General features: G+C 39.5%; 1 protein-coding gene across 1 annotated transcript in view; it reads right to left on the bottom strand.

The window, feature by feature from the left end:
• Positions 1-15,954, bottom strand: part of ABCB5 (ATP binding cassette subfamily B member 5) — an 83,976-nt gene that overhangs the window by 15,077 nt on the left and 52,945 nt on the right. The window contains exons 19-20 of the mRNA XM_008148273.3: positions 15,080-15,163; positions 5,423-5,626 (exon numbers count right to left, since the gene is read on the bottom strand). Of these exons, the coding sequence (XP_008146495.2) occupies positions 5,423-5,626; positions 15,080-15,163 (288 nt within the window). The remainder of the gene's footprint in view (positions 1-5,422; positions 5,627-15,079; positions 15,164-15,954) is intronic.

Raw genomic sequence — 15,954 nt, forward strand, 5'->3', positions numbered from 1 at the left:
TAGACCAACTTCTGGAACATGAGAACACATGTTGGCTGGGAAGAGGACCTTCCTGCTTTTACATTCTGTCTCCAGATTGGCAGAGGGGGCTAGGAGACTGAGCAAGACCTAGGTGGACACCGAATGGTCTTTGAAGGAGAATTTGGGTTACAGGAAAGGACTAGGTTTCTGGACCGTAGTCAGGAAACCTGGATTCTACTCTCAATTTTGATGTTTTGTTTGAAATTCTCAGCAATTTCAAAATGAACTCAAAGAAACCTCAATTTGTAACATTCTGTGGTATGCAAGATAAATGGAGAAGAATGCTGAAACCTTGAGAAAAAAATAGAAATGATTTTTAAAAATCTGTGATCATTTTTCACAATGGGGAAAGGACTATTATCAATTTAGAACCTTAGAAAATACTTTAAAAAAACACACTAATATGGCCATTTTAAGTCTGAAAATAAAACATTTGGTGATTTGTCAAAATCTACACATGCAACCAAAGAAGGAGCAATATGTTTTATTGTCCATATTTGAAGTTTTAATGTTTGGTAAAACTGACTGATTTAAAGGTACTGGGAAAGCTATTGCCTATTTGATTGAAGTTACTGATTGTATATTCTGTGCTTACTCTAATAATATAAAAAGGAAAAATCAAAAGGCACAGATACAACTAAAGTTCATGACATAAAAATAAGATGAGTAAAATATAATTAATTAGGGTCCCATTAATTTGGAAGTTGTGATCATTTGCATACAGGCAGAGTTAAGCAAACAACTTTTCACTATGTCTGAGGCAAATATATAGTAGGTATTTCAGTCTGTACTGCCCAAGCATACATTCCAAAGGTCCTTATCTAGTATAAGAAAGGTGGAAAAGCCCCAAGGTCATACAAACCAGATTTAGATGAGTCATGTGCTTGGCATCCCTCTTCATGAATATTCATGCTATTTATAATGTGCCAACTGCAACACAGTCAGTTTTACAGACCATAAGTAATATGTATTTTTTATAAATACATTTTTATTGATTTCAGAGAGGACGGGAAAGGGAGAGAGAGATAGAAACATCAATGATGAGAATCAGTGTTCAGCTGCCTCCTGCATGCCCCCTACTGGGAACCGAGCACACAACCTGGGCATGTGCCCTGACCAGGAATTGAACTGTGACCTCCTGGTTCATAGGTCAATGCTTAACCACTGAGCCACACTGGTTGGGCAACCATAAGTGATATTAAAATCATTTTCATATTCAGAGGATGTTTAGCAGTGTGATAAAGATCTCTGCAACCATATCTTGAGAACAGCTTCAAGACTTGAGGATGGATAGCCAAGATAAGACTCCTTGTTTACATGGTGCGTCCTCCAAAAGGCTGTCATAAGAAACAGGCTTTGGACCTGTACCAAAATGAAAGCCACGAAGAGTAGGATAGAAGGCCCACACAAAAAAAAAAAAGATAAAAAAAAAATAAAAGAAAGAAAAAAAAGAATTGGGAAAGTAATGTACTGCCTTGCATGCCCCTAGAGAGAATGGAGGGTGGGGGGGTAAGAGATGGATGGACACTTGACAGGTTGACAGGGATGTTGTACTAGGGAGTCCTACTTTGGGTGCCTGATTAAATCAAATGACACCCCTTTCAATTGTTAGAGGTTATGATATAGTATTAATGTTTCCCTAAATCCCCAATATAATTACTATTTTTATGGATATAATTGATCCTGAGAAGCTTAAATATATCAAAGCATTTTTCAAGAAATTAAATTGCTCATTTTGATCAGCATAAAAATGGTTGTCTAAAACCTTGTCTTAGTCACTATCAATTTAAAAAAAGTGCACCACTATGTATGCAGTAACTATTATATTTCTTCTTTCTTTTAAAAAATAAAATACCCAGAATTGTTCAAGAAAATGTAATTAGCCCTAACCTGTTTGGCTCAGTGGATAGAGCGTCAGCCTGCAGACTGAAAGGTCCCAGGTTCGATTTTGGTCAAGGGCATGTACCTTGGTTTCGGGCACATCCCCAGTAGGGGGTGTGCAGGAGGCAGCTGATCGATGTTTCTCTCTCATCAATGTTTCTAACTCTCTATCCCTCTCCCTTTCTCTCTGTAAAAAAAATCAATAAAATATATATATAAAAAAAGAAAATGTAATTATTCAGTAATCAGAGAATAAGGAATCACATGTTAGCAAGTTCCCCCATGAGACTGTAACAGTAATAATGGCTGACATTACTGAGTACTTACTGTCCAGATCAAGCATGTCAAATTCAAAGGCTAATATGGGCCAAATAAACAAGGTTTAAATTTATGTGGGCCACAAAAAAACAAAAGCTTCAATTTTCATAGAAATGTAGGTTTATTTCAATAGAGACGTGCTGAATACAAAGGGCTGAAATTAATGAGTAATCATTAACATAAAATAATAGAACATTTTAATAAAAATTAATATTTTTTCTTGAACATTAACTTACCAGACACTGAATAACTGCACAAATTAATAAGCATAAAGCAAATGAACTTATTTTTCTTGTTCTCTGAAAGCAAAATATTTCCTGTTATGCACACCAAACAAGTCAGTACAACAAGCATGTCAAACTCACGGCCCACGGGCCGCATGTGGCCCACAACAAATATTTTTGCGGCCCAGCCAATATAATGGATGTAAGAAATGTTTTAATAAAAATTTTGTAATTTAATTTTTACAATATCCTGTTATACATAATCCTATCTAATAAAAGAGAAACATGCAAATTGACCATACCTCTGCTATGCCCACAAGCTACGCCCACCAGTCAATTAGGAGCGAGTATGCAAATTAACCCAACCAAGATGGCTGTAGCCACGGAGCTGGAGCAAGCAGGAGGCTTGGGTTGCCCCTGGCTATGGAAGAAGCCAAGCTTCCCCGGCCCTGGCCTGCCCTGGCCTCCACTCAAGGCTGCAAAGTTTCAATTATAGAAGATAAATAAATCCCAGATACCTGCTTCCAGCTTATGCTTGGGTCACGGGGGGTGGGGGGGGGGGGGGGATGGGGGGCATGTCCGGCCTGCAAACCACCACAGGCCCCTGCCCAGGCCGCCCCACACCCCAAGGGAACCCCCATCCTGATCCGGGATACCCTTCAGGGCAAACCAGCCAGCCCCCTCCCATGCACCAGGCCTCTATCCTATCTAATAAAAGAGTAATATGCAAATTGACTGTCACTCCAACACACAAGATGGCTGCCCCCATGTGGTCAAGGATGGCTCTCCCCATGTGGACACAAGATGGCTGCCACAAGATGGCCAGCAGGGGAGGGCAGTTGGGGTTGATCAAGCCTGCAGGGAAGGGCAGTTCGGGGGACCCAGGCCTGCAGGGGAGAGCAGTTGGGGGTGACCAGGCCTGCAGGAGAGGGCAGTTGGGGGGGACCAGGCCTGCAGGACAGGGCAGTTAGGGGTGACCAGGCCTGTAGGGGAGGGCAGTTGGGGGGAACTAGGCCTGCAGGGGAGGGCAGTTTTTGGGGACCCAGGCCTGCAGGGGAGGGGACTTGGGGGCAGTGATCAGACCAGCAGGGGAAAGCAGTTAGGGGCAATGAGGCTGGCAGGGGAGGGCAGTTAGGGGTGACTGGGTCGGCAGGGGAGGGCAGTTAGGGGCAATCGGGCTGGCAGGGGAGCAGTTAGACATCAATCAGGCTGGCAGGCAGAAGTGGTTAGGGGCAATCAGGAAGGCAGGCAGGCGAGCAGTTGGGAGCCAGCAGTCCTGGATTGTGAGAGGGATGTCCAACTGCCCATTTAGGCCCGATCCTACTGGGATCGGGCCTAAATGGGCAGTCGGACATCCCTTGAGGGGTCCCAGATTGGAGAGGGTGCAGGCTGGGCTGAGGGACACCCCCCCATGCACGAATTTCGTGCACCAGGCCTCTAGTTATTAATAATGAACTACAATGTTCGCTAATGACTGATTAATATAATCATTTTGCATTTATTTCCCTTACGCGCCTTACACGCAGGCCCACCATTTCTCTCCACTAATACTAGCAGTGAATATTTTAGCAGCCAATAGCCATGTCATTAGTCTTGTACTGACTTGTTTGGTGTGCGCAACAGGAAATATTTCACTTTCAGAGAACAAGAAAAATAGGTTTATTTGTGTTACGCTTATTAATTTGTGCAGTTATTCAGTGTCTGGTAAGTTAATGTTCAAGAAAAAATATTAATTTTTATTAAAATGTTCTATTATTTTATGTCAACAATTACTCATTTATTTTAGCCCTTTGTATTCAGCATGTCTCTATTGAAATAAACCTACATTTCTATGAAAATTGAAGCTTTTGTTTTTTTGTGGCACACGTAAACTTAAACCTTGTTTATTTGGACTGTGTTAGCCTTTGAGTTTGACATGCTTGCAGTACAAGACTAAAGATGTGGCAATCGGTTGCTAAAATATTCACTGCTATTATTAGTGGAGAGAAATGGTGAGCCAGTGCGTAAGGGAAATGAATGCAACACGATTATAGTAATCAGTCATTAGTGAATGTTGTAGTTTGTTATTAATAACTAGTAGCCCATTTGCAGGAAGAATCCTGCAAGCCGCTGCTGCGGCTGCTGCCGCTGCTGTTGCGTTGCGGCTGCCATGCCTGCACCCGCGGGCCACTGGCGCCCGCCCCGCTCCGCCCCACCCCGCTCCGCCCCGCCCCCCCCCCCAGGCTTTCCCTCTGGCAGCCACCTTGCTTTCCGCTTTTCCTTCCTCTTCCTTCTAAGTGGTCTTCAGTCTTCACTTCTCCCTCCCTCCGCATATGCAAATTAACCGCCATCTTGGTTGGGTAATTTGCATACTCATCCTGATTGGCCGGTGGCCGTGGCTTTGGCTGGTGGGCATGGCTTGGGCATAGCGAAGGTGCGGTCAATTTGCATATTTCTATTTTATTAGGTAGGATTATGCATAACAGGATATTGTAAAAATTAAGTTACAAAATTTTTATTAAAACATTTCTTACATATCATTATATTGGCTAGGCTGCAAAAATATTCACTGTGGGCCACATGTGGCCCACGGGCCACAAGTTTGACATGCTGGGTCCAGATACTATTCTAAGTGTTCTGCATATAACAATGCTAAGTGTTTTATGTAATTCAAAAATATATAAGTGGATACTATCATTCCCACTTTACAGATGAAGAAATTGAAGTCCAGAAATGTTGACATAGTTGCTTGTATCACATATTTGTTGGTGATAGGATATGGATTCTAATTCAGCCAATTTGACTCCAGAGTCCATGGTCTAAATCATGTACCCTATTGCTATAAAAGATCTATACCCAATCTTTGATTTGTATATGTGCATTTCAATATATATATAACACTTTACAGATTCCTAAGGAAAGAAGTTAGCATATTGTAAAGATGGGAGCTCTGATTGTTTTCTCTTAAAATGTTATGATGATAACAGTCTTTATTTTACCTTTCCAGCATGCTTAAATTCTTGTTTATCCTTGTTGGCAAATCCAACCATTGCTGAGGTTTCAATCATTCCTGTCAGAGCAAGTACTGGAGCAATACTCAGAATCAAGAGTGTCATCTCCCATCCATATATGAGGGACACGATAATGGACAGTCCCATGTTAGTGGCATTTTGTGTTAAGACACCAATCCTCGAACCTGTTGCCTATAATCAGACATATTTTGGAAAAAAAGTCAGTTAATCTAAAATTTATAAGAATTGCTATTATAGTTTCTTGAAAAACAAGTTAGGCTTTCTTTTTTAGGATTTATACTTAGATTTTAACTTTGAATTTATACTTAGGGATTAAGTAATAGCCATATTTTTAAAATGTCCTGTGCTATAGACTCTTTATGCTTTATTTATCTACCTTATGTCCGATATTGTTGTTCTTTGACATATTTCTGTCATGCTTTAAATACTTCCTGACACAAAAAGATTTTCCAGTCCCTACTCCTGGAATCTGTCTTTTCTCTAAGGAGTCTTGGTTCCTTTTAGTGGAGAATGTGATTTAGAAGTCAATATATGGTGCCAATTGTGCTCATTGTTAGTGAAATGTCAGTGGGTAGAACTGGGGAATATGTATGTGTGTGTGTGTGTGTGTGTGTGTGTGTGTGTGTGTACAGATGCATGCACACATTGAAATCTACATTTATTTCTCTAGTTATATTTCTTGAAATGCATGAGTTCACATCAATATCTACAGTTCCAATCCAACACCACAAGGTTATTGCCAGCATTCCCCCTTCCAACATTTGTTGTCCCCCTTTCAACAGTGAGAAACCTGGCTCCCATTTTCTTTAATAGACTCATGTGATTAATCCCTCAGTATGTAACCACTCTGCTATCATGGCCCCTGCCTCTGCCCTGCATGGGCATCTTCCTCACTCTGCTCTGGCTCGGCATTCCCACACCAGGCTGCTGCCACACATGGGTGCCCACTCATGGTATGTGGGCTGTAACCCCAGTCCTGTCCTCCCCGCTGCACTGATGGAAGGCTGATACTCTTAGCCACTATGCCATGGTAGAGTTGAATGGAATAACTGAGGATATTCATTAAAATGTACACTTTGGATATGATGTCTACATTCCCTTTCTGCACTTTATAACTTGGTTTCGCTATGCAGAGTCTAAAGAAATAATATCAAAGTAGAAAAGGAGTTGGAAACATCATGGTATAAGGTAACAAAAGAAATTTAAAAAAAAAATAAATAGAAATATATTTTCTAGGAACTACATGCCTTATAAATCAACTTTCAATGGGACATGTGAAACATAATTAACACAATGTTAAATTCTTCTGAAAAAATGAGATCCATATTTACCTAGAAACACAACTATAATCAACCAAGATATCAATTCACTTTTTTTTTCTTTTTTCTTTTTTTGGTGCCCTGACAGGGATCAGACCTGCAACCTTGGCCTATTGGGACTATGCTTTAAGCAACTGCACTACCTGGCCAGGGCTCAATTCACATTTTAAAACATATTTTTCTCTGATCATGAAAGTATTACAATTGGAAAAGATTTAGATAATGCTAAAACTTACATCATTCTAGACATAAATAGATACATATTCAAGTTAGGATTATTATATGTATGTAGCTTTTTCTATCCTGCTTTTATCACTTTACATTATACTACAAACTTTTTCCTGAGTCATTATAATTAGTCTTCAAAAATATTTAGGTTGTTTCCTAGTTTTTTTCACTATTAATAATAAAGATATAATGAGCACCTTGTGTGAAGTCTTTGTACTTATATTTTATTTTCTACTGTCAAATTCTTAGTCTGAAGTCATATGTAAAATGGTATGTGCTCTTACATTCTTGGTAGCTAGTGTCAAATTGCTTATCTAAAAGATCATATCAGCCCTAGCTGGTTTGACTCAGTGGAGAGAGCGTGGGCCTGCAGACTGAAAGGTCCCAGGTTCGATTCTAGTCAAGGGCACATGCCAGGGTTGCAGATCCCCAGTTGGGAGCCTGCAGGAGGCAGCCGATCAATGATTCTCTCTCATCATTGATGTTTCTCTCTCTCCCTCTCCGTTCCTCTCTGAAATCAATAAAAAAAATATATATATATATATTTTAAATCATATAAATGTTCACTCAAGTACTACCAAATTAGTATTGTCATTAAAAAAACAATAATAAAAAGCCCTTTCTACAAAGTGACTTGCACTTGCAAATCTTTGCATTTTGGTTATCCATTTGTGTACTAATCTGCTTAAAAAATAAGATTATATACCTTTTTACATGGTATTTTTAGTTTAAGTTACCAGAAACTTCTTGAAATGTCAGCTAAGAACAGGCTACAAACCTTGCCTTTTGTTGATGGAGGTAGGACAAAAAAAGTCTGAATATATTTGTCCTGTTCCATGAAGAATTAATAGAAAATAACAGACATTTGGCTTTGAAAAATGCTGTAAGAACTAAAGGAAAATGGAAAACGGTCTTAGAGGAATAATGTATCTCTCTAATGAATTTAGAACTGGAATCAGAATAAGTGTAATGAAACTTCCTTAGATCTTTTAGAAACATGCACAAAGATACAGTTGTTTTTTCTTGGAAATTAAGAGCAGAAAATCATGATTAAATACTTCTCTAGATAATTATTTATAAAGTATATTTCAATTCTTAGGTACTATGCTAAATGTGAGGAATACAACTTTTCTAAGAGAATCACAGTATACAAAGAGGAATGGCTAGCATAAGAAAATAAAGGGAAGGAAACTCAGTACACAATTGTAGAAATAAAGTTCTATATATTGGATTTCTGCTTCTGGCTAACATGGAGTAATGGAATGGTTTTATGCTCCCATCTAAAACAAACAAAAAATAGACAAAACTATGAACCAATGGTTTTCAAGGTACTAAACGTAAGGCAACCAAGGGCAGAGATGGGGAACAAAGTAGGTGAGCTCTATGATTGTCATAGCTTACGCCTTGAAAGAGCAGCCAGGCTTCAGAGTAGGAATTGTTAATTACAACAGAACCCAACAGAGTAGAGCCCTAACTTGAGTAAATGTAGCTGAGCTCTGGAGAGGTCACGGAAGCTAGAATTTGTTGCACAGAACACCAGAGAGAGGTATACAGAGAGAGAAATCTGGATATCTGCAGAAGGTCTTCCTTCAATACTCAGCTGAGTAATGTATGTGTGAGGGCTGGGAATAGTGCCTGGTCATACCAGCTAGACCAGAAAAACCTCACGATTCACAATGTTGAATATAATATGTAGAAGGATTTTGCCTGAATAGTAGGCTGTAATCCTGCCTAATAAACCTTAAAATCAAGACCCAAGTGGATCAAACTGTTTCTAAGGTAACTTAATTGCATCTCAGAACAAAACCAGATATATAAAAATACAAAAATATACAGCACTCAAAAATGTTAAATTTACAGTGTGTCAAAATTGCAGGTATGCAAAAAGCAGCGAAATAAAACCCACAATGAGCATAAAAATAAATTAATTAAAACTGATCCAGAATTGACACAAATGTTAGACCTAGCAGACAATGATGTTAAAAGTTATTAGTATTGTACTAGAGGCCCAGTGCATGAATTCATGCACAGTTGGGGTCCCTCAGCTTGGCCTGCGCCCTCTTGCAATCTGGGACCCCTCAGGGGATGTCGGATAGCCGGATTCAGCCTGATCCCCACAGGCCCGATCCAGACAGGAGGGAGCCCCATCCTGTGTGTTGAGCATCTGTCCCCTGGTGGTCAGTGCGTGTCATAGCAACTGGTCAACTGGTCGTTCAGTTGTTCGGTCGCTTAGGCTTTTATATATATAGATAATATATATTTCAAAGTTAAGAGATAATGCAGATATCAGAAAGACCCACATCAAATTCTACAAATGAAAATTTCAGTGTCTAGGAATAAACTTTCACTGGAACCTATTGCCTGTGACTGTCTTAGTGCTATAATGATGGAGTTGAGTAGTTGCTAGAGAAACCTTATGTGTCACTCTCCTTACTTTGTACTGCTGCTCAGCGTGTGACCAATCTGTGAGGTGATTACAGTTTGACAGCATGTTGAGTGCCACATGTATTGCTATACTGACATTTTATCCTAATTTTAAAAAATTACTAGTGCATGTTCAACATCTAAAAACAAGAAAGGAAGAGAAAAGACTTTGAATGTCCTGCTTTTAAGGAACAATAGACTGTGGGTTACTTTGTGTTATAATTAGATGCCATAGCATTGTGTTTATGATGCCATGACATTATATAGTACTAAAAATGTACAAAATACATCAACATTACCAGACTAAGCACTCATCACAATATTTCTAATTCATAGAAAAGCAACACTCAGAAAAATTAGAAAATTTAAGTGAAGTATCTCATCTTAGCATAATTTCTTCATAAAACTAAAAAGTGAAAATGAGGCTGAAATTAAGTTTCTGAGTGGCTCATTTGTTAGCTAAGCAAATAAAGTCATTTATGGATAGTGAGTTAGTTAAATCATGTTTGCTGCAGTGGAAAAAAATTTGTTTAGAAAGCACAAACTTACATCAGACAATTAGTGTTTTGGTGAGAAAAGTTGCTCAAAAAGCTGAGAACTTTGTCAGCAATAACAATAGTCAATTAAAAACCAAGGTGGATTATTTTGATTAGCTTTACCTGGCTCTTGATGGGCTGACATATGTTACTGATATTGCTCAATTGTGGGTTTTTGAGGAGCCAATGCTGAGTTTGAAGTGACTGAAAAGTTAACTTCAATGAGTAATCTGCATGGAACAACTACAGGTGAGAATATTTTCAAAGAAGTTGAGAAAAAACTAAGTCAGTACACCTGAAGTGGAATCTGCTAAGATGTATTATAATTGATGGTGATGAAAAATATTTGTAGAGCACAAAAAAGACTTAGTTGGACAAATATATGTAAAAATATAAGGTGTTTAATATTGTTATTCAGTATATTATTCATCAGCAACTATTTAGTGGAAAATTATTGAATTTATCACACATTATTGGACCAATTTGATGATGATGTTCATTTGCTCTTATAAACTTAACCATCTTTATTTCCATTTTTGTCAAAAACAGAAGCTGACTATCCTTACTTGCCTTATCACACAACAGTTCGAGGGGTTAGCACTGATAGTTTCATTGCAATATTTTGAGTTCAGAGCTGAGATTAAAATTTTTCTTTACAAGAAGAATCACCTGTAACCATTATGGCTTTGGATATTAGCTTCTGCTGCTGTAGACTTGATAATGCCTCTAAATGAAGGCAAAACAAAAATTATATGTCTAATTTATGCTATGATAGAGTCATTTTGATTATATGCCACACTTATACTAAAGTTATTTTGATGATTAGTAACATTTTTAAATAAATATTTATTGTTGTAGCCCTAGCTGGTTTGGCTCAGTGGATAGAGCATCAGCCTGCGGACTGAAGGGTCCCAGGTTCGATTCTGGTCAAGGGCACATGCCTAGGTTGCAGGCTTGATCCCTAGTGGGCGATGTGCAGGAGGCAGCCAATCAATGATTTTCTCTCATCATTGATGTTTCTATCTCTCCCTCTCCCTTCCTCTATGAAATCAATAAAGATACATTAAAAAAAATCCTTATTGTTGAAAGTATTACATATGTCCCGTTTTCCCCTCCATTGCCTTCTCCCATTCTAACATTCTTTGAATCACAAATAATGACAAGCTGTTTTATACATTTCCTATGTCAAAAAGTTAAGTCAAGAAATGAGGTCACTATTGTCCATGTAATGATAACCTAGTTATACCTAATCAATTCGTTGGGCTTTTGGAATTAATGAGGTGTTTTTTTTTTATTTCTTTGGGCAGTATAATCATATTTATGATGAGAAGAATTCTTATAATTAATATTTGTGTCTGTCAGTATTACATCAAGTGTACACTGTAGTGTCAATAATACACTTTTTTGTGGACAAAAACGAGATAAGACTTTTGGTTGATGCAGAAATAATATCTTTGTAATTTTGTGGAATCTAGTCTTCCAAAGGATCTAAAATGGCCTTATACCTTTAGTAAAGCTACATTTTACATAGAAAATAGTCTGTTGACAGATACAATGGTAATACAACATGACCTCAGGCTGAAATAATACCAGCTAAATTAGTTGTATTTATTGAACTATTTCAGGAATCATGTTGTCCTATGACTTTATTTTACTAACATGTCTTTTTCATGGCTCTCAAAGTATCAGAGTTTCTAAAAATGGCCAGGGGCATATATTTTTTGGTTATTAGTAAAGATTTCAAAATAATATTTATTATTATTAAGGAACTATTTTATCAACATTCATCCTAACACATTTGATAAAATAAAATATAACTAAAATTACATGATGAAGAAACTGAGATGAATATGTCTTAAATTGCTATGATAGGAAATATGACCCTGAATTATCCCATAGGGTAGTGTGTCTTTGTGAGAAAAGAAATAGTGGACAAATAGGACTGATAAATAATTCTTCCTTAGATAAAAAGAGTATCCATTCAAGTTAGATATGAATTTATCTTTATATGGCAAAGCAAGGCCTTATTTGAATTACATGCTAGTAGACATAGTCTCACTCTTGAAATCCTTCATTGGCTGTTTTGCTTTTTAAATTCAACAATTTAAAAATCTACCATCAGTATTTCAACCATTTTTTCTTTAGCTACTTCTTCTCATTCAATGAAAATGACCTGTCCAAAAGTTGTTATGAGACCAACATTTACAATTGCAACAAAGTTTCAAGTGATCAAATTGTATTAGTCAGATGCTTATAAGGAATTAGGCTCACACATATTCTCATTAATTTCTCTTGATGAGAGACAACACTATTTATTAGAAACAACTAAGGAATTTAAGGAAAATAATGTTGGTCTTTCAATCCTAATCTGTTCTTTTGTTAAAGTAAATACTTGCTAAAAGAGAAGATGGCTCACATATAAAATACAGCTGCCAGTAAGAATGCCTTTTCACTGAATTCTTAAAAGATCTAAATGATAGACAGTAAGAAAAACATATTCCCACAGTAAAGAAGAAAACAGCAAATTGTGTAGAATGGGGATTCAAATGGAATTATAGAGAATGATATTTCTGTCTAAAGAGTTAAACCCTGGAATTTCTAAAAAAAGACATTGTCATTTACGTAATTCTATTTGTGCTATTAATGCTATGCCCATTACTTTAGTAAGTGAAATTCTATCATTTTCCCCACTATGCCAGTAAAATTTAACTACTCAACCCTATCTTAATATTTAAATACTATCTAATGAAATTTAGAGCCTTGACTTCAAAATTATCAAAAAGAGTTTCAGGAAAAGATAAAGGTGATGTCCCTTTCCTCTTGAGCTCTTTCTATATGATTAAAATACTTTTCCAAACCAATATGGATATATTGGAATACTCACAGCTGTAACCAACTTGTTCTATTCTCTGGTAATAGAAATCTGCCCTTGTATCTATATATTGAACAAAGTCTTGCAGAAGTTACATAAGTTAGAATAATGGCTATATCCTGTGGAAATAGCCTCCATAAAATGCAATTTTGATGGGCTGTTTCAGCTGATAATTTGTTGCTCTGGTAGCAATGCTATAATTGACATTTTAATATCCTATCTAATAAAAGAGTAATATGCAAATTGACAATCACTCCAAGACACAAGATGGCTGCCCCCATGTGGTCAAAGATGGCTGCCACCATGTGGACACAAGATGGCCGCCACAAGATGGCCTGCAGGGGAGGGCAGTTGTGGGCAGTTAGGAGTGACCAGGCCAGCAGAGGAGGGCAGTTGGGGGAGACCAGGCCAGGAAGGGAGGGCAGTTGGGGGGGGGGGGGGGACCCAGGCCTGCAGGAGAGGACAGTTGGGGGGGATCAGGCCAGGAAGGGAGGGCAGTTGGGGGGGGGGGGGACCCAGGCCTGCAGGGGAGGACAGTTGGGGGGGACTAGGCCAGGAAGGGAGGGCAGTTGGGGGGGGGACCAGGCCTGCAGGGGAGGGCAGTTGTGGGTGATCAGGCCAGGAAGGGAGGGCAGTTAGGGGTGACTGGGCCAGCAGAGGAGGGCAGTTGGGGGAGACCAGGTTAGCAGGGGAGGGCAGTTGGGGGACACCAGGACTGCAGGGGAGGGAAGCTGGGGGGGACCAAGGCCTGCAGGGAAGGGCAGTTGTGGGTGATCAGGCCAGCAGGGAGGGCAGTTAGGGGTGACTAGGCCTATAGGGGAGGGCAGTTAGGGGCAATTGGGCCGGTCAGGGAGCAGTTAGGCGTCGATCAGGCTGGCAGGGGAGTGCTTAGGGGGTGATCAGGCTAGCAGGCAGAAGCGGTCAGGGGCAACCAGGCAGGCAGGTGAGCAGTTGGGAGCCAGCAGTTCTGGATTGTGAGAGGGATGTCCGACCGCCCGTTTAGGGATGTCCGACCGCCTGCAGGGGAGGGCAATTGGAGGCGACCAGGCCCGATTGTGTACCGGTGGGGTCCCTTAGTCTGGCCTGCACCCTCTCACAATCCGGGACCCCTCGGGGGATATCGGAGAGCCAGTTTCAGCCTGATCCTGTAGGCCAGGCTGAGGGACCCCACCGGGATTGGGCCTAAATGGGCGGTTGGACATCCCTCAAATGGTCCCAGATTGGAGAGGGTGCAGGCTGGGCTGAGGGACACCCCGCCCCCCCCGTGCACGAATTTCATGCACCGGGCCTCTAGTTTGTAAATAAAAATACTTTTAAGATTTCCTGTCATTCTGAGAGAGGTGCATCATTAACTTTCCTTTTCTCCCACATTGATGATAAGGAAAAATGAGACTATAACTGCTAGACTTCTTGTTTTAACAAAGAGATTAGAAGCTTTACCTCATTTAAGTTAAAAGTGTGAAAGCTTGTTTTGGACTCATTTTCTCAATCATAGTTGAAATCCCACTTGTGATCAAAGTTTAATTTTCTTAAAATAACTGGAAGAAAATTAATAAATTATTATTTATCTCTTCCATACTACTGTACTCCCCATACTTATTTAAGCATCACTTTGACATATATTATACTGGTCATTCTGTCATCAATTTTGAATATGGTGCATAAATATTTTGTTTATGCGTAACATGACCAGTCATTATTACACATATCTCTAACTTGATCTGTATAACAACTAGTACAGAATCATTTCCAGATGTACACATGAATCTAACTTGTTAGATATTATGGTAAATAAGATCTTATTTATTGGGGGGCAGAAAAAACTAAATGTTCTTTTTAAATTAAAAAAATGTTTTTATTGATTTCAGAGAGAGAAAGGGAGAGGGAGAGGGAGGTAGAAACATCAATGATGAGAGAGAATCATCAATCAGTTGCCTCCTGCATGCCTCCTACTGGGGATCGAGCTCGCAACCCAGGCATGTGCCCTGACTGGGAATCAAACTGTGACCTTCTGGCTCATGAGTTGGCACTCAACCACTGAGCCACACTGGCTGGGCTAAACTTTCTTCTTTTATTAAAACTTCCTTACATCTTTTACTGAGATCTCTTTTTAGCCCTGGGACTTACCTGTTCTCCTTAAAGACGTGGGTCATCTCAGTATAGCTCACATATATGCACACACACATGTACATACATGCATACCACATACATATGCCATTTAAAAAAATAAAAGCAATATACATACTCCTTGAATTTGTGCTATATCTGTGGCTAATATTGTTGTCAAGGCTCCTGTATTGTTTTCCTTATCATCAAACCAGGAAATATCCTAGAGAAAAAAGGGAATTAACATACAAGTATCAAAAAGATTCTCTGAGTTATTATTTTGCTGTAATATGTCACAAGGCATTTACCTGCCTCCTCACTCACAGGTCCTTAATTTTTGCAAATATCATAGATCAAATGACTTTTGTTTCTTATTTCACAATGATCTATACTTAGATATAAACTGAAAAATTAAGTCCAACAGCTTGGACTTATTGCCATGCTACAATCCTATATGATAAAAGCCTAATATGCTAAGTGTCCAGTCACCCGTTCAACCAATCAAAGCGTAATATGCTAATGATATGCTAAGGCTGCTCAACTGGTCGCTATGACGTGCACTGACCACCAGGGGGCAGATGCTCCGACTGGTAGGTTAGCTTGCTGCTGGGCTCTGGCTGATCAGGACTGAGCTAGATGGGTCGGACATGCCCTGAAGCCCTCCCGCGGTCCCTCCCTCTGGCTGGCCAACCTCCTGCGTCCCTCCCTGGCCCCGACTGTGCACCGGTGGGGTTCCTCAGCCTGGCCTGCACCCTCTCACAATCCGGGACCCCTCAGGGGATGTCGGAGAGCCAGTTTCAGCCTGATCCTGTAGGCCAGGCTGAGGGACCCCACTGGTGCACGAATTTGTGCATTGGGCCTCTAGTATTGTTAGAATAATCAATGTTAAAAATGATTAGTTTGAGCCACCAAGTAATTTGTAATTTTACTCCACAAGTAATTTGTGGAGAGCAGACCCTATTTAAAAAGCAAGGTAATGCACCACAGAATTTAGAAATATTTCCAGATCTTTCT

This window comes from Eptesicus fuscus, chromosome 14 (assembly GCF_027574615.1).
Source record: "Eptesicus fuscus isolate TK198812 chromosome 14, DD_ASM_mEF_20220401, whole genome shotgun sequence".
In the NCBI taxonomy this organism is placed as follows: Eukaryota; Metazoa; Chordata; class Mammalia; order Chiroptera; family Vespertilionidae; genus Eptesicus; species Eptesicus fuscus.